This window comes from Neolamprologus brichardi, chromosome 3, assembly GCF_056152115.1.
Source record: "Neolamprologus brichardi isolate AB-2024 chromosome 3, ASM5615211v1, whole genome shotgun sequence".
NCBI classification, from domain to species: domain Eukaryota; kingdom Metazoa; phylum Chordata; class Actinopteri; order Cichliformes; family Cichlidae; genus Neolamprologus; species Neolamprologus brichardi.
In genome coordinates, this window is record NC_142106.1 from 30,273,146 (window position 1) to 30,291,274 (window position 18,129).

At 39.2% G+C, this 18,129-nt stretch overlaps 1 protein-coding gene across 1 annotated transcript; it reads right to left on the reverse strand.

Annotated features, from left to right (window-relative positions):
- Positions 1–785: 785 nt before the first annotated feature.
- Positions 786–17,780, reverse strand: LOC148104183 (Fc receptor-like protein 5). Its single transcript, XM_087838288.1, has 17 exons — positions 17,741–17,780; positions 16,592–16,840; positions 15,109–15,387; positions 14,720–14,980; positions 14,051–14,323; positions 13,650–13,910; positions 10,629–10,901; positions 8,850–9,116; positions 6,746–7,024; positions 6,355–6,630; positions 5,853–6,152; positions 4,543–4,800; positions 3,716–3,964; positions 3,441–3,548; positions 1,331–1,393; positions 1,162–1,221; positions 786–836 (listed from the first exon to the last, which is right to left on the reverse strand). The coding sequence occupies exons 1-17, from the start codon at positions 17,778–17,780 to the stop codon at positions 817–819; spliced, it is 3,516 nt and encodes a 1,171-aa protein (XP_087694414.1). The 3' UTR covers positions 786–816.
- Positions 17,781–18,129: the final 349 nt, after the last annotated feature.

Below are 18,129 nucleotides of genomic sequence, written 5' to 3' on the forward strand. Positions count from 1 at the left end.
ACAAAACAAAAAAGAAAAGAAATTAAGAAATACATTCATTACATTCAAATTCACACAGTACTGAGCAGATCATTTGTTTAAATAATGTAGATTTTTAAACAAATACAGTAAAAGTATTTGTTGGTGCCCATAACAGTACTTTTTAATGTAACACTGCTGACTTTAAGTCGTGTTATCAGCTACTAAAGATCACAAAACAGCTGACTATATAGAACATAGTATGCTTTATGCAATAAGAGAGTACTAACTCTATATGATATTATGATTTAATATTGTAACTGTACATAAAGCTGAGCATGTCTGATATTTGGGGAGCAGAGGAGCAAGAGTGGCTTCATAAAAAGCTTCTTCTTGGCTTTGCTGCTACAGCTCTCCTCACTGACCTGTAAGACAAGCACAAAAAGACAAAGTGATTTCCAACATGTAAAGATATTATGAGCTGAGGACATTTAATAATGTGAAGAATAAATCAGCCTGCATGGCAGCAGAATTACTGAGAGAGCTTCCTGATGTGACTTCAGAATAAACTGCTGCATCAGCTGCAGGACTTGATTTTCCTGTGAATGAAGAGAAAATCATTGAAAACAATAATATCATTAACCAAGAGGAAACTGGATGTCTGCACTAAAGCAAAGAGTAAGATTGATTTAATTAGCCATGTAATGAATACTTGTGAATACCTAAATATAAATTGCAAAATAAACAGATTTACATTTTAGGAGCAGATAAACATGATGAACAATATTCAGTGGAGATGATGGCAGACTTTGCTCACCTTTTTTTTTCTTGGCTTTTTCTTTTTTGGGCTGTTTGACCTCAGCATACATCAGACTGTCCTCTAAAAGAGACGTCAGAGCTCAGGACACATTTGTTCAGCACAGATATGATACAAAGATGTTGGATACATTTGAAATTTAAACTTTTTACAACTACAGTGAAAGAGAGTGAAATTATTTGTTGCCTGTGACACTGCATCTGTGCATGTGTGTGTTTTGTGATTAAGGTCTGGGTCAGAATCTGTGGATCCTGTGATTCAGAAAAGCTGAAACACTGATTAGTAAGTGAATAATTAAACTCCATGTTGACCTATAATTACCTGCAATATAATGATGTGATGACACATTCAAGTACAAACACTGAATGAGACTGTTGTGACTGTACCTGCAGCTCCCGTCTTCACCTCAGAGTAAACAGCACTCTGCTCTGGTTTATGATGCTTCCCTGTTAAGATGAATCGAATCCACAAAATAAAAACATTTAATACATTTTTAAACATTTCCAAAACTTTCCAGGCTTTTTTTTCTACATTCTATATGTTTTGTGTACTCACACTTATTTCCAAAGTTTTCAAGTTCAATATGAGAGTAAATGACATCTGGGGGTTTATCTGCACCTGAAATGTTCATATTTTAGTTACACAATTGTAAACCAATGCCATGGTGCCAGTTTCCTTAAATTAAAAGACTGTTTCATCTCCAGCTGCTCTGTGCTTTTCACAAGATATACTGCACCAGTGTTTCAGTGGCTCACACATGAAAACCAACATGACAGATATTTCAAAGATAAGTGAAAAAACAGAAAAACCTTTTAGAGAGTTTCATTAGTTTTGTTTAAATCAACAACAGGACTATCAGATATTTTCAGACCATGAACCCATCATGGTGTTACTGTTTGTGTTGTTCTGATATGAAACAACAACATTTGTGGATTCTTTCAGTCGAGTTAAAGATACAATCAGTTTATAAAATCCTGTTTGTTTCTGATCTTTTGTGCATGTAGTCAGTTTGTTATTTGGATGTTTGTCCAACTGGATTTTGATAAATGTTCTTTGAAAAACTGCTGAGCACAAACTGAACCTACGTCATGTGAAGGTTAATGGAGATCTGAAAAGACCAGATGTGGCGAAGACAAGTGTCCTACAGGGACAGTAGGGAGACCTCCACCACCACAAGATGTTCCACGATTAATGGAGCAAAACTTCAATGAAGGGTGACTCCCAGCTGATGACCCTTCAGCTGCCATGTCACCGTTGGAGGTGCAACAGGTAACAATGTGTAGCAGGTAACTTCCTGCCTGTGCTTCCTTCAAGGTCCCTGAATGGTTGACCCGGGTTTTGATGTTTTGGTTTCTCTGTTTTTCTATTTTTGATCATTCTTGATCAAATACAGAAAATAGTTCTGTATTTTGTATTGTTGACATTAGGGCTTTCTATTATTATGATGTTATGTTTACATTATGGTTATCTGTCTATTTGGTTAATGAGAGGTTGTTTATCCCCTCGTGTTCTCACTCTGTTTCTCTCTGGTCTCCATGTTTTGTCTGCGTCAAGCTCGTATGTCTTAGTCCAGATCTCAGTGTCAGTCATTTCCTGTTTTATTTTGGTCTCTGTTCTCGTCTGTATCTTGGGTCTAGTTTTACATCCCCCATAGTCATTCTTTTAACCTCTTTTCCATTAGTAACTACTCAGGTCAGGTCACCATGGTTTTCCATCAGGTCACAGTTCCTGTTACCAGTTCCAGGCGATCCGAGGCGATCCCAAAATGTGACGTCAACAGCCTGCATCCCACTGATTGACTGCTCAATGGCGTCACTCAATGACTTATGAGAGTATTACGTTGATGAAAATCAAAACAGCCATTTTTGAAACCCAGCAATGAGGAAAACAGCTACAAAAGCAACACCGTGGTCCCAGAGTGTGACGAAAATCCACAGACTGAGCAGCAGGTATATCATCGCCTCAACGTCAACCTTCATTGTAGTGTGTGTGACACATACTAATTACGTCACAGGATGCTGAGCCACGTTGCTATTAGGGCGACCACACACATTAGGTGGTACTTGACTGTAACACAAAACCAGTCAATCCGATTCAAATAGTTGTGAGTTGATCCAAGTAGGTACTAATGCAGGGGTGGGCAATTCCAGGCCCCGAGGGCCGGTCTCCTGCAGGTTATAGAGGTTCTCACCTTGGGTCAACACACCTGAATCACATTATTAGTTCGTTACCAGGCCTCTGGAGAACTTCAGGACATGTTGAGGAGCTAATTTAGCCATTTAAATCAGCTGTGTTGGTTCAAGGACACATCTAAAACCTGCAGGGACACCGGCCCTCGAAGCCTGGAGTTGTCCACCCCTATACTAATGGAAAAGGGGCATTAGTTATCACTGTGTTCCCACCTGTTTCCCATCATCTCATTATCCTGTGTTTTATAGACTGCCTCAATCTTCCTTTGTGTTTTGTCACATCCTTCATCATAGTTTGTTTTAATAAGATTTGTAGAAATTTGGTTTCCTAGTTTATTTTTATTTGGATAACTTTCTAAGTTCTGTGATAAAGTTGTGTTTTAGTTTACTAACTGTGACAGATGAAATGTCAATATCAATACTACTACTACTAATAATAATAATAACAATAATAATAACAGAAAAGAGGCTCTTACACTTGGACTGTCTGCAGCGATACAGCAAGAGCAGGAGAATAATAATGAGAGAGACTCCACAAACCAGTCCAACAATCAACCACACAGGAGATGAAGAGCTGTCAGCTCCTGACACAGTTACTGTAACAACAAATAGCAATTAATTATTAATAAATTATAATTTTATAAAAAAAAATACTTTTATAAAATGGAGCCAAGTGACTTTGAGACTTAAATCAGACAATCTAATGTTCCTTCTCAGTCATTGGTTTATCACATGTTTTGATCCTGCTCACCTTTAACTGACATCCAGCTCTGTGCTGACTCTCTTCCTGAGTACTGACACTTGTAGAAACCTTCATCAGACTTTGACACTGCAGAGATCTTCAGCTCCCCTCGGGTATCATTTTGAATAAGTTTGTCATTGTGATAGAAAAACACATTGGAAAGTATTTTTTGTGTTCTCAAACTGCAGCTCAGACTAACAGAAGCTCCCTCAGTCACAGGATGAACAGGACTCACCAGGATAGGACCATTACCATCATCTGTGAAACAATCACACACAATTGTTTCAGTCACATCAGCTGGTGATAATGATGACGGTGTTTACTTGCATCCACAGATAAGAAGTTAAGGCATAGCTTGTTAGCTTTAGAGAAAATGAGGACGTATTAAATCCAGTATGATGATGTGTTGGAATAGCTTTAGTTAGTGATAAAATGAATGTATTGCATTGAAAAATTGTATGTTTCTTTTGCTTGTTTTTTTTGTTTGTTTTGGGTGTCATGTTGTCATTTTTAATAACAAAACTCTCCACATGTTTACCAAGCGTTTGACTAAATTAGATGGTTATCTTCATGTTCATATGTGACTGTTGTAGTTAGTTGTGGTTTCAGCACAGCTCCAGGAGGAGAGGTAGGGCAGAGTACATGAGCACAGTCCAAGAAAAATAAAGAAAATTTGCTGCTCTGAACTCCCTGACTGAAAGTACAACATCTGATACTTCTGCTCTTCCTTTTCTTTAAATAAGATATTTTGAGCACACAGATCTTTTTTAGCTTCTTAGCGGTTTGTGTGACATCTAAATCATTTAAATCCAAGAAGTAAATGTATAATAACATACTCTGTACAGTGATGTTGACTGCACTGCTGAACTCTCCTGATCCAGACTCACACCAGTACACTGCAGTATCTGACTTTGATGTGTTGATGTTACATGTGGATCCAGTCATTCTCCTACAGTCAGAGAGTCGGCCGTCCTCAGAGAACTTCCTCACTCTCCACTCAGTGAAGTTTCCCTCACAGGTCAGTGAGACAGAGTCAGAGGTGAAGTGTTGCACTCTGTCAGGACTCACTGTGAGAGACGCTGCTGAATGAACATCTGGAAACAACATGCAGTGAAGAGACAAAGCTCACAGATGTTAACCCTTTAAGACCTACCATAGAACCAAGTCAGCCAGAGCTTATATTATATTTTTACATGCTGTGGAGCCATTTTTGGGAGCATTTCAAGTTGCTATACATCAATACAACCATTACAGTCTAAATTTTAATAATATGTCTGCATTAAGTGCATAGTAATTATATAAATTGCAAAAAAGTGCAATAAACTACAAAAAAATTGAAAATCGTTTTTGTTTTTCAACATATATTTCTAGTTAGAGAAATTTCAGGGGCTTATCCCTCAAAACTGTAAATACAAAAAAGTTGCACAAAATAGTTTCCCACCACAGGAAATTTATTTTGAGTGTCTTCATAGTTTTATTTTTGAAATACACCAATTTTTATATACTGCAGGAAAAACAAAAATAAATATTATAATGCAAATTTGCAAAAAAGCAGCATATGCATCAAAATAAACTATTTCCAGCAGTGCAATATGAGTCCTAAGCATCCCAGAAACGACACAGAAAGTCATGAAGTCAAAGATAACTTTTAAAAACACCAGTATAGGCTCATGAGGCTATATGGTAAAAAACTACATTTCCACAAAATGATGTCACTTTCGGTTTCAGGCAGGTCATGGCGGACATGCGATAGTTCGCGCTGATGGACATAGGAAGTGTTACAAACAGCTGATCGGATCAGCAAAGCGTGTTTCTGGAATATTATGTTTTTGTTGCTGCAAGTGCTTTTTATGCAGTTTTTGCAAAGCTATATGTGGAAGGAAACTGTGACCGAGGACAAGCTGATGGCGTAAGATGTAAGTACAACTCCTCCGGTTTCATATGCAAAAAAAATTATTGCGCTAGCTCACGTGGTTGCAGAGCTACCGGGATTTAAAAATAGTTATGCAAAACAGAGCGTGCCCGCTCCGACCGGTTTTAAAGGGTTAAGATTCAAAATATCAAATTAGTATTAGGAAAAAAATAATGAGCTGAACCTTGGTCGATTACAGTGATAGCACAACTTATTAGACAGAATCAAACTGACCTGCAGACCAGACAAACTTTGGTCGACTGTGATCAGTGTGATACTCTGGGTCTCCTCTTCCAGCTCTGCACACATATCCTGCTGTGTGTGTCTGTCCATGAATGATGTAGGAGTCCTGTGCAGTCCCACTGCCATCAGGTAGCAACTCATAACTGGAGGATTTCTCTGATCGATCAGGAACAGCTTTATACCAGTAGAAGCTCCATCCTGCAGACGGATGTTCAACCTCACAGTTCAGAGTTACTGAGGCTCCAGGACTCAGCCATGATGGAGACACAGTGAGGACAGGACGGGGTTTATCTGTTCAACAAAGATTTTCTCTCAATGTTTCGTCTCTTGACTCTGAATTCAATGTCACTAAAATGTTGACTCACAAATATTTATGATGAACTTTCAGAGTGAGACTATCTAAACATGTCAAATATCTCAACATGTACTAATAAAAACACATTTTTACAAACTGTTTCTATTTCCAGGTTAAATGAACTATGACTCTACTTACTGTCAGAAACTGTCAGTGTGACTGAATCACTCCACTCTGTTGTTTCATGCTGTGAACTTTTCATTCTGCCCTTACAGCGATAGTTTCCACTGTTGGATGATGAAGCAGATCTAATCCTGTATTCATTTTGATTTGGAGCTTTTATCATGCTGTTTGTTTCCCACTCATAATCCCACTCAGTGTCTCCTCCATGGATCTCACATCTGACAGTGATCGTCTCTCCTCTGTATATCTCAGACCAGTTTGGATACAGAGTCACAACAGGCCTGATTGACACTGTTAATGTTCAAGAAAGTACAATAAAAACACATGAATGTCAAAAATGTTAATGCCTTTTGTTCTTCTTCTTACTCCTTAATCAGGAATTTATCTGACTTCATGTTAAACTGACCAGTTTTGTCAATCCTGACTGACTGGCTGTCCTCTGTGTAGTAAACTGGGTTTTCTCTTCCTCCTCTGCACCTGTAGAGTCCTTCCTGTGAGACACTGATTTGTCCATTTGAGTGGAAAACTGCATCTTGTGTGGTCAGGGCTTCAGAGGATTTCTCCTCTCTGTACCAGTAGTATTTCCATCCAGATGATGATGATGGGTTCACAGAGCAGGTCAGGGTCACACTGCCCCCTACTGGAACAGCTGTGTTATCAGCTCTCAGCTTGGCCTTTGGTTTATCTGCAGTTCAGTTTAGAAAAAGAACAAAAGTCAATGACTGAATCAAACCAGTTTCAATAACTTGGTGGAAATATGGAAATAATAAATATCACATAACTTTAATGGTGAAGCTACAACAAACTGTACAACTATCACACAAACACAACACTAATCTTTCATATTTAATTTGCTGTATTTCTAAGTTAAAAACACACATGAGGAACAATCAGTGGATTTAATGTTTCTTAGTGGATGTGGTGGAGCAGCTGAGACAGATTCAGCATTTGTTCTGCATTTCATCTTTCATGTATTAGAGCTGCACAGCAGAGAAGTTACTCTCATGTGTTTTGTTCTCTTCACTGTGAGTAAAAAGCTGCTGTTCAGGTTTTTGTTGTTGGAATAAAAACTAAACATTTTACTGACCAACATGAAAGACAGTTATAAAGCTGTAAAAAAAAGAGATGGACCGATCCGATGTTATGTATTGGTATCTAAATTACTGGATTGGATATCGGAGAGAAATAAAAAATGTAATCCGATCCATTAAATATCACGAAAGCACCTCACAAAACTTGCGACATGGGGTAACTCAGCTCATAACCTTAGCACATCGGAGCAGTATGCGTCATGTGGCGTGCAAGACCTGTCAGCGGTCTGATTGAGCAGTTGGAGCCTCGCTACCAAACCAGCATTTCATCTCCGAGAAAGTTACCCCAGAGAGAAGTAAAGCAAGTGTGTAAGTTCATCTCTGAATGTTTGTAAAGCATTCCCACGTTAAGCTTAACAACCGATATATGGAGCGACTACCTGTTCTTGCTGCTACTTCAATCATGAAACTGATCAATGATCAGCTGATCGGCTTTTCTGTCGCGAGTCCGTCTCTCTTCTTTGTTTTTGGCCCACTTTGCACCAGAAAGAGGAAACCAGAACAACAGCAGCACGTTTAAGCTTGGTAAGCTGTTGTTAGAATTTATTTAATATTAATTTCTACACCAGGATTTTTTTCTACGTAGCTGACGGCTGGTAATTGTGCAGGGGCGGATCTAGCAAAGTTTAGCCAGGGGGGCCGATAGGGCATGAACAGGGAAAAGGGGGCACAAAGACATACTTTTCTTTCTTATTCTCGTTTAAAATGTCTAGCTTTTAATGAATAATTATCTGAATCTTACACCCAAAGTTTTAATCTGATGTAAAATGTATAGAAGTCCATTACTGTATATAGTAACTATTAAGTCTAATATACCCTAGTAAGCTAGTACTTTTTCCATCGTTTCAGTCTGTAATTCTGTTGAAGAAAGATGTTGAATCTATTTAATTATTGTGGAAAAATAATTGATTTCTGTGCATTTTTTTTAAACACGTGCATTAAGTTAAAGTTGGTTATGTCGATTAATCATCGCGAGGCAGAGGCTGGGGGGTGGTTCCCTATTTGTTTTTTGCTGGGAGTTGGCAACCCTATTAGTTAAGTTGCTTAATATTTCCGCAAAGTACTCTTTAAAATACCAGAATAGGAAGGATGGTGTAGGTTCAAGTTTATTACATTGATCAGTGTTGCTGAACTATGAAATATTTTGGGTGCAGTGTATTTTTTCCATACAGGTATAACAGAATAGCTTTAGTGTTGTTATTTATTTAAACTTGAGTATGAACTTATACAAAATGCAGGAAGATATTAAAAACTGTTTTATTGATTAAAAAATACACTATATCGGATTCATATTGGTATCGGCAGATATCCAAATTTATGATATCGGTATCGCATATAAAAAAGTGGTATCGTGCCATCTCTAGTAAGAAAGAAGAAGTGCTTTTTCCTTATTTAGATACTCTGGATGAAAGATCTTACATGATACAGTCAGTGTGATGATATCACTCCACTCTGAGAAGAAATAGTCCCTTCTGCCCCGGCAGCTGTATCCTCCACTGTCAGACTCAGTAGCTCTGATGATTCTGTATTCATTGGATGTTGGAGGTGTGTTTAACTTGGCTGCTCTCCATTCATATGTCCACTGAGCTCCTTCACCTCCCTGAATCTCACATCTGACAGTGACTGTCTCACCGCTGTATATCTGAGTCCAGGACGGCTGCAGGGTCACAGTGGGCTTACTGGGAACTGTTCACAGAAAAATATCCAGTTAGGAGACAAATAGAAACATATGATGAACAGAAAAATATCATGATTTCTATTCTATTCTTTCATGAACCAAGAGGAGCGTCAGCTTTCATTAACATTTGTCTGGGAGGGAGACAAGTCGAGGACGAGCCCCTCAACTCCGGACCTGGGCCCGCTGAAGGTTGCCAGGAATTGGCAGGCGCACGTGGACTTGGATCAGAGTCTAATTTTACCCACAGAGATCGTAGCAGCTACTCTGCGACCAGACCTCGTCCTTTGGTCTAACTCCCAAAAACTTGTGTACGTCATTGAGCTGATGGTACCATGGGAGGAAGCAACTGAGGAAGCATTTGAGCGTAAGAAGCTGTGGTGTGCCAACTTGGCAGCTGAGGCAGAGGACAGAGGCTGGAAGATCAAAGTGCACCCGGTGGAAGTGGGGTGCAGGGGCTTTGTTGTCAGAACAACAGCAAAGCTGTTTAGAGAGGTTGGGATCAGAGGACAGGCGCAACAGCAGGCTATAAGAGAATTAGCTAACACTGCTGAGAGGACCAGTCACTTGTTATGGCTAAAAAGGGCTGACGTCACTTGGGCAGCTAAGGTAGTCAGCTAGCCATGTGAGAAAAGAAAATATTCCGCTCTTCTTCCCTTTTCTGGGAGGCAGTGGGGAGGTAGAGCGTACAGCCCGATCCGGTAGGGAGGTGTGGGAAGCCAGATTGGGCGCCCCATTCCAGTTCTCTCTGTGCTCTCCTATCTTATCTTACTTGTCTTACTTCTCTCTATCACCTTTTCTGTCCCTTTGAAGAAATGAGGCTCCATAAATGTTAAAGGGGTAAGTATTTCTCAGTTGCAGTGAGTAGATAGAATAAAATAAACTGTAGAAAACTAAACAGCAGAAAAAAGAAGAGAAATTACAATTTTAACATAAACCAGTGACACCCTCGGGGCCCGATCAACCCTGGAAGAGCCTCCTTGGATGAGGGTGTCTAGTGATAATGGCCGAAACACCTGATGAATCCAAGGTCCACTATTGACGATGTGTCCCAAATTTTAAAATCAGATCAGATCTCTAATCCCTAAACCTAATCAAGGAAAAATGGCAGATTAGCCTGGGTAAAAGACCGAAGGTTGAGGCATACAACCATGTGTGCCACTGGTAAAGTTTCTGGGCTGCTTTTCCTCATAACAGCCATCCCCCAAGATTTTCTCCATTTAAAGAAATGCATTGTCAGGGATTGTCACATCTAGTGCTTTTACTGAATCATATAATAATAATAACAAATGTGCTGTTAGAATTCGATTTCACTTAGAGACAAATAGAAATATAAAGATCAAAAATAAGACTGAATAAATCTATTTTTCCATTTCCCACCTTCACAAATAATCTTAATTAACAGAAAACTCAGAGTTTGCTTCATCTCAAGGTTAAAAAACTCACAGGTGTGGGATAAAGCTGTTAGCACAGATCACAATGATCTCTCAGCTTGGCAGAAATAAAAAAAAAAGTAAACTCACGTGTTTCCTGAACTGTGACGTCACTGCTGTCCTCTGTGTAGTAAACTGGATCTCCTCTCCCTCCTCTGCAGTGGTACAGACCTCCTTGTGAGACACTAATAACTCTGTTTGCTTCATTTCCTCTCATGAGCTGAGCTTTAGAAGAGACTGAATCACGTCTGAACCAGTCAAACTTCCAGCCAGCAGAGCCCTCCACAGAGCAGCTCAGTGTCACACTGCCCCCTGCTGGTATGACTGAACTTTGTGCTGTCAGTGTGGCTCTGGATTTACTTGCTGCTGAAGAAACAAAATAGGTAAAACATTAAAACATAATCAAGGATAAACTTGTGACAGTACAGATCACACTTTAAACATTCACAGAGTAATTTATCTACAAACACAAACAGAAATTAGTTTCCCTGCATGTGACACATTGGACTGTTTAACAAACTAAATATTTCACTGATTTATGATTCTCTTATCAAACTGTCTTCTCTGTACGTTCCTCTTTAACCCTCATGTTGTGTTCATTTTCTGTTAAACAGGGGTTTTTTGTTCTGTCAAAAATGGCTGTTCCATTAAGATCATCATAAAAATTATAATAACATAAAAACTATAATAATAGATTCATTATCACCACTTGTTGTGTTTGGTCTTTTTATCAACTTAAGTTCTTGTGAACATTACAGTTTTTGAACGTCTGTTATTTCTTGTCTGTCTGTCTCTTAATCTGAGTTTATGCACCTTTGAGTTGTGAAAAACATAATTTTCAGGTTATTTTGACTATAATAAATAATCAGATAAAGGATAATATGCTGTTTATCACAGACTCATTTTGGTCAAAGTTACCAAAACATTTGTTTTGAAACCATTTAATATATATATATATATATATATATATATATATATATATATATATATATACAGTCACAAAGTAACACCTGTGGTGTTGCTGGTCAATCTGATGAGGCATATTTCATTTCTTTGTAGAGGAAACGATCCCAAAGTTAAACTTGCTTCTGACACAGCTCCTGATCAAGAGTGCAGGAGATGAAGAAATTATCAACTTATGTCTCTGAGACCTCCAATCATCTTCAGATCCTTCACTTGGTTCTTTTCAGCAACACTGTCTGCAGGTTTCCCAGTATAAACCTGCATGTTCCAGGTATAACTTGTCCTGGCATCACATGTTGCCCAAATCTTTATGCCATATTTAGAAAGCTTGTTTGGCATATACTGTTTGAAAGGGGATGCTGCCCTTTCAAACAGTATATACAGTGGATGTGCATCTGGTTGCTTCAGGACCTAAAGCAACCAGACGCACATCCACTGTCACATTTAGACTTGGGATATGGATAAGTGGCTGCTGCTCCACACACTTGTCCCAAATTTCTCTGATCTCTGCAGATTTGTCTTGTCAACAACGCCCTGGTCTTGTATCACTGTTGTCAAAGTTAATCACCCACAACAACATGTAAAACTTCTCTAGTGACATGATGGCCTGAAAAATTGTCCCACTACTCTGCATCCCATAAACTGCTGGCAAATTAATTTCTGGATCTGTACACATCACTCAAAATCAAAAGACCCATATATGCTGTAACAGTCACAATGGTGTGGTGTCTCTTTAAGACAGCCCAAGTCGAGGGTTAATGTTGTCATCAGTATGCGCCACTGCTCTCTGTGATCGCGTGGACATGTGCTTGCACGCTAGTGCATGAGGAGGGACGGATTTTATGTTTTACCTCTCCAGACACCTTTTTTTGCAACATTATGGGTTGTACGAACACTGTGCGCTATATTTGTTAATCTGCAGGCGTTCAACCGGGCTTATATGGTTGACGAAGAGAAGGGTTATTAAAGAACACTCTGTGGAATTCCCAAAGCCAGTGCGAGTGTGTATTCTTTTGACTCTCCTGCTAAGTGTTTTTGCCGTTTTTCAGCTGAAAGCCCATCTTGAATTTCAGGTGGGGACAGGTGTGTGTGTGTGTGTGTGTGTGTGTGTGTGTGTGTGCGTATGCATTGTCTTGTTGTGTCCTCCATCCATTTCTAATGATTGAACATTTTTGACCAGGAACACATGTAATGCAGTTTTTTTAGTGTCTGCTGAAATCCTCTTTGTGGACAAAGTTATGGAAAATTAGGTCAATCTGCTCAAATTAAATAAATTTCCCAGTGATAAAACTTTCAATTCAGTAACATTTGACCGGAACACAACATGATGGTTAAACTGCTGATATTTTAAGAGCCTCCATGGTGTCTCTCCTTTCTGTTTGCACAGTGAGAAAAACGGTTGTCCTGAGCTGCCTGCAGACAGCTGGATCATTGTTGGAGTTTTCCTGTTAAGACTGTCACGGTCCTGAGTCTGTGGACTCAGTGTTTTCCTGTTTGTATTAGTTATCCTTGATTTCATGATGTGTTTTGATTCTCTTGGCTTTGATTTCTGTCACTAGTATTCCTAGCTCCTTAGTTCCCTGGCATTTCTTGTGTTCTAGTTCTTAGGTTGTGGTTCTGTGCTACTTTGTTTAGTGTACAGTCATTTCTGCCAGTGTGTCCCTTGTTCTCTGTCAACTGTATCCCCTAATTTAGTCCGCGTCTGTTAAGTTTCCTGTTTTACTTTGAAAGTCTATGTACTATGTCAGTGTGTTGAGTTTTGCCTCCCCTTTTTCTTGTCATGTCAGATGACTCCCAGCTGTGTTCTCCTCCTGTTTGACATTCCCTAATCACCTCAGTATGTATTTAAGCCCTGTGTTTTTCCCTGCCAGTTATTGGGTCCTCCACGTTTGTTGTGTGTGTATTCTTCGTCGCCTGTCTCCAGGTTAAGTCATGCCACGCTATGCATCTTCAGTCTAGTTAGTTTGTGTTTTGTTTATGTATTCCCAGTTTTGTCGCACCAGCAATTAATGCTGCCATTTAAGTTAATGTTTTGTCTCCGAGTCCTGCACTTGGGTCCAGCCACTGCCAGCTACACAACTCATCGTGACAAAGACAGATGTAAACATTAAAACATTAAATGTCAGCATGAATCATGGTCCAACTCACATGAAACTGTCAGTCTGAAGGCATCACTCCATCCTGTTAAGAGATAGTCACTGCTACCCCGACATCTGTAGTCTCCACTGTGGGACACTGAAACTCTGCTGATCCTGTATTCACTGGATGTTGGAGGGCTGTTTGTGTTGGGTGCTGTCCATTCATATTTCCACACCTTTCCTTCACCTCCCTGAATCTCACATCTGAGAGTGATTGTCTCACCAGTGAATATCTGAGACCAGCTGTGCTGCAGCTTCACAGCAGCCAAAACTGTTCAACAAATAAATAAACACAAATTTTTAAAAACAAATCAACAGTAAAAAAAAATACATTTAAAAAATATAGTTATAAAGTGTTACTTTCATAAAATCTTGAATTTGTTTTATTTCACAACAAAACTTAGCCCTCACCTTGTTTCTGAATTGTAACTGCAGCACTGTCCTCTGTGGAGAAAACTGGATCTCCTCTCCCTCCTCTGCAGTAATAGATGCCTCCTTCTGAAATACTAATCGTGTGCTCTGATGTTCCAGCTCCTATTTTCTGAGCTCCAGAAAACTGTGAATCACGTCTGAACCAGTCAAACTTCCAGCCAGCAGAGCCCTCCACAGAGCAGCTCAGTGTCACACTGCCCCCTGCTGGTATGACTGAACTTTGTGCTGTCAGTGTGGCTCTGGGTCTACTTGCTGTACAGGTTACAGGAAAAGGGAAAATAGTAACTAATTACTTATGTCAGGACAAAATTTCTTATAGTATTTAGCACACTTTAAAGATTTATCTTTTAAATACCAGAAAATAATGAGTAAATATTGTTCCTATGCCAGATGTCACAGTCCACCAAACTATACTGTAGAGTTCACTGATTTATCATCCTCTTATCAAACTGTCATCTCTGTACATTATAAATTAAATTGCTAATATTTTAAGAGCCTCCATGGTGTCTCTCCTTTCTGTTTGCACAGTGAGAAAAACTGTTGTCCTGAGCTGCCTGCAGACAGCTGGATCATTGTTGGAGTTTTCCTGTTAAGACAGATGTAAACATGTAAACATGAAATGTCAGCATGAATCATGGTCCAACTTACACGAAACTGTCAGTCTGAAGGCATCACTCCATCCTGTTAAGAGATAGTCACTGCTACCCCGACATCTGTAGTCTCCACTGTGGGACACTGAAACTCTGTTGATCCTGTATTCACTGGATGTTGGAGGGCTGTTTGTGTTGGGTGCTGTCCATTCATATTTCCACACCTTTCCTTCACCTCCCTGAATCTCACATCTGAGAGTGATTGTCTCACCAGTGAATATCTGAGACCAGCTGTGCTGCAGCTTCACAGCAGCTAAAACTGTTCAACAAATAAACAGAAACATTAAACAGAAACAAACCAAGTAGGAGAAAAAATAAATTTAAATATATCAAGTCTTACTTTAATTTAATCATGAATTTGTTGCATTTCAGAAAAAAACTATACACATTCACCTTGTTTCTGAATTGTAACTGGAGCACTGTCCTCTGTGGAAAATACTGGATCTCCTCTTCCTCCTCTGCAGTAATAGATGCCTCCTTCTGAAATACTGATAGTGTGCTCTGATGTTCCAGCTCCTATTTTCTGAGCTCCAGAAAACTGTGAATCACGTCTGAACCAGTCAAACTTCCAGCCAGCAGAGCCCTCCACAGAGCAGCTCAGTGTCACACTGCCCCCTGCTGGTATGACTGAACTTTGTGCTGTCAGTGTGGCTCTGGGTTTACTTGCTGTTGTAGTTACAGGAAAGACAAACATCAGACTGTCAGTTGCTTCGGGGAAAACTTTGTCATATAACAAATAAAGATTTCAACATAAAAACTCAATAGTAATTTAAAAAAAAATCAATTTCCTTTTATTAATTTATAATTTATGGGGTTTTTTTTTTAACCTCTTAAGCCCCAAGCCTACCTGATCTCCTGCTTTTTGCCCCCGTATCAGGGGGCGTTGGGGCCTAAGAGGTTAATTCAGTAAGTGCTTAACAGGTCACAACCCTGGATAATGGGTTAAGAAGATGGATGGAGTTCCATAATAGATCTTAGGTTTCTCAGGTAGGTCGGTCCCTGATCTCAGTGTGATCATCACACTTGATGCAAACAGGCACAAACAGCACAAGAAAAAAAAGTTTCTTCAAAGCAAATTAGATCAGAATCAACAACTGGCAGCAGCACACATGAGGACAGCACAGGTATCTCAGCTAACTGTCTCAGCCAGGAGCTAACACTGGATGTATATAACATGATGACAACTTTATCAGAGTGAATCAAGAATCAGGTGAGAGTGTTTTTACGCTCTGCCACCATACTGTACTCCTAAATGCAGAGATAACTGTTAGCTGATCTGAGGCCAGTTGATCGTGGATGCTCTTAGCATCAAGATTTTTTTTTTAATCTGCCTTTTTGTTAAATATACAACTTGTTTTAAGGATCATGATCACATAAATATATATGCATAAAGATGCATAACCAATGCACAGTCAGCAGCATTTATCAGTCATCATAATTTACACAGATGTTTTTCATACTGTATGTATCCCCGACCCCAACCAGGGCTGTGATGTGATAACAGAACTCTTCTCTGTTGATGATCAGCCTTTTCTTTTTTCAGCATCTGTATTTCCATCGTCAGACAGCAGCTCTGCTCATTCTGTATTTATTGATCATGTTTGTTCAACTTAAAATAAATTATAAAAACAAATAAAGTAATTGTGTCATAATTCAGAGCTGCAGTGGTGAAAACCACACACGTGCAGATATTGAAGAAACTGAGTTCATTACATCTGTGTTTAATATTTATGTTACAAAGTTTTTTCACTCTGGTGATAACTGTGTTTTTTTATCACCACATTTAAAACTGTTTTTCACTGATTTTGCTACTAAGATAAAACAGATAAAACAGAGAACAATATTACCGAATGAAATGTGTCCAACTTACATGATACAGTCAGTCTGATGATGTCACCACACGTTGTAAAAGTGCAGCATCTGTATTCTCCACTGTGAGACTCTGTAGCTCTGCTGATTCTGAATTCAGATGCTGACGGTGGTTCTAACTTGGCTGTTGACATTATAAACATCGCATGGCTTCCATCACTTTCCTGAATCTCACATCTGACAGTGACTGTCTCACTGCTGTATATCTGAGTCAAGGGTGGTTCGAGGATCATGGTGGGCTTATTGGAAACTGTTCACATAAAAACATCAAGTTAGAGATTGATGGAAGCATAAAGTCATTTTGAAGATGTCCTGTTTTTTTTTTTTTGCTGTTGTTAAGAGTCAAAAGATTTACTGCATCCTGGTGATGTTTGAATTTGAAAATTATAAGATGTGTTTTCATGAAACAAATTAAACCATATAAATATTCTGAATAAAACAACAGAGTGACTGCACAGATCTGTGAGACTGAGATCAACACATAAACACACAAAGTCAGAGTTTGTTATTTGTCTGTGTGAGCTGTCCACTTTTAAATTGTAACAGGAAGTTTTATTTTATTTACGTTGAGCTGTTATTTTTGCATTTTCATCTTTACATTTATGACCACAGTTTTCATGAGTTCTTGAGGATTTTTTAAACAGCTCATTTATTAATATTATGAGGATTCAGTTACTGAACAGTGTCTCAGCTAATCGAGACACTTGCCTGTAGTTTAAACATGATAATCCCCTGTAGTTGCCTTTTAAGTCTTGCTTATCCTGAACACTTCACAGCTGAAAACACTTGATTGAATATTTTCTGAATCAGAGAAAGGAGCACAAATAACACGAGAAGTGGCTGCAGATATTCAAATGTAAAATTCTTGAAACAAGTAAAGTAAAGTCATCCTCAAATGCACGAATGTGTCTACACATGAACTGAAGATAGCATTAAGAAGATTTACTGAGCTTACATCATTCAGTGAACTGTGCACATTTACAGCTGTTATAAACGCTGGTTTCTAAATCAATCTCCTCGTCTGTTTGGAGAATCTATTTTTTCTCTTCTGAATTTATAAACTCAGCAGTTTCCTGAATGATGATTGCATCACTTTATTCTATGACTGACCCTGTTGTGTTCCTGTGCAGGAGTACCCATGCCTGTGTACCCTTGGAAAGAGCAGTGGCCACCACATCAACACATGTCATGCCATGAGCTCTATGAACTCTTCCAATCTGGCTTCAGAACACACCACAGCACTGAGACTGTTCTTATCCTCATCCTCCTGGACGTCTCTGCAACTCTCACATCATCCTTCCTTCCTGCGTAATCAATAATTGTCTTCTCACTGGTACCGTGCTCTCTTGCTTTCAGTCAAACCTCTCCAACAGAACACAGTTTGTCTTTGTCACCATGGGAGACTTCAGCTCCACCTCTGCTCCAGTTAACCACTGTGCCCCAAGGTTCTGTGCTTACTTACAAATCCCTCAATGTCCTGGCACCTTAGTATCTCTGACCTGCTGCAACTACACAGTCTTGGATGCTATGGTCCTAAGC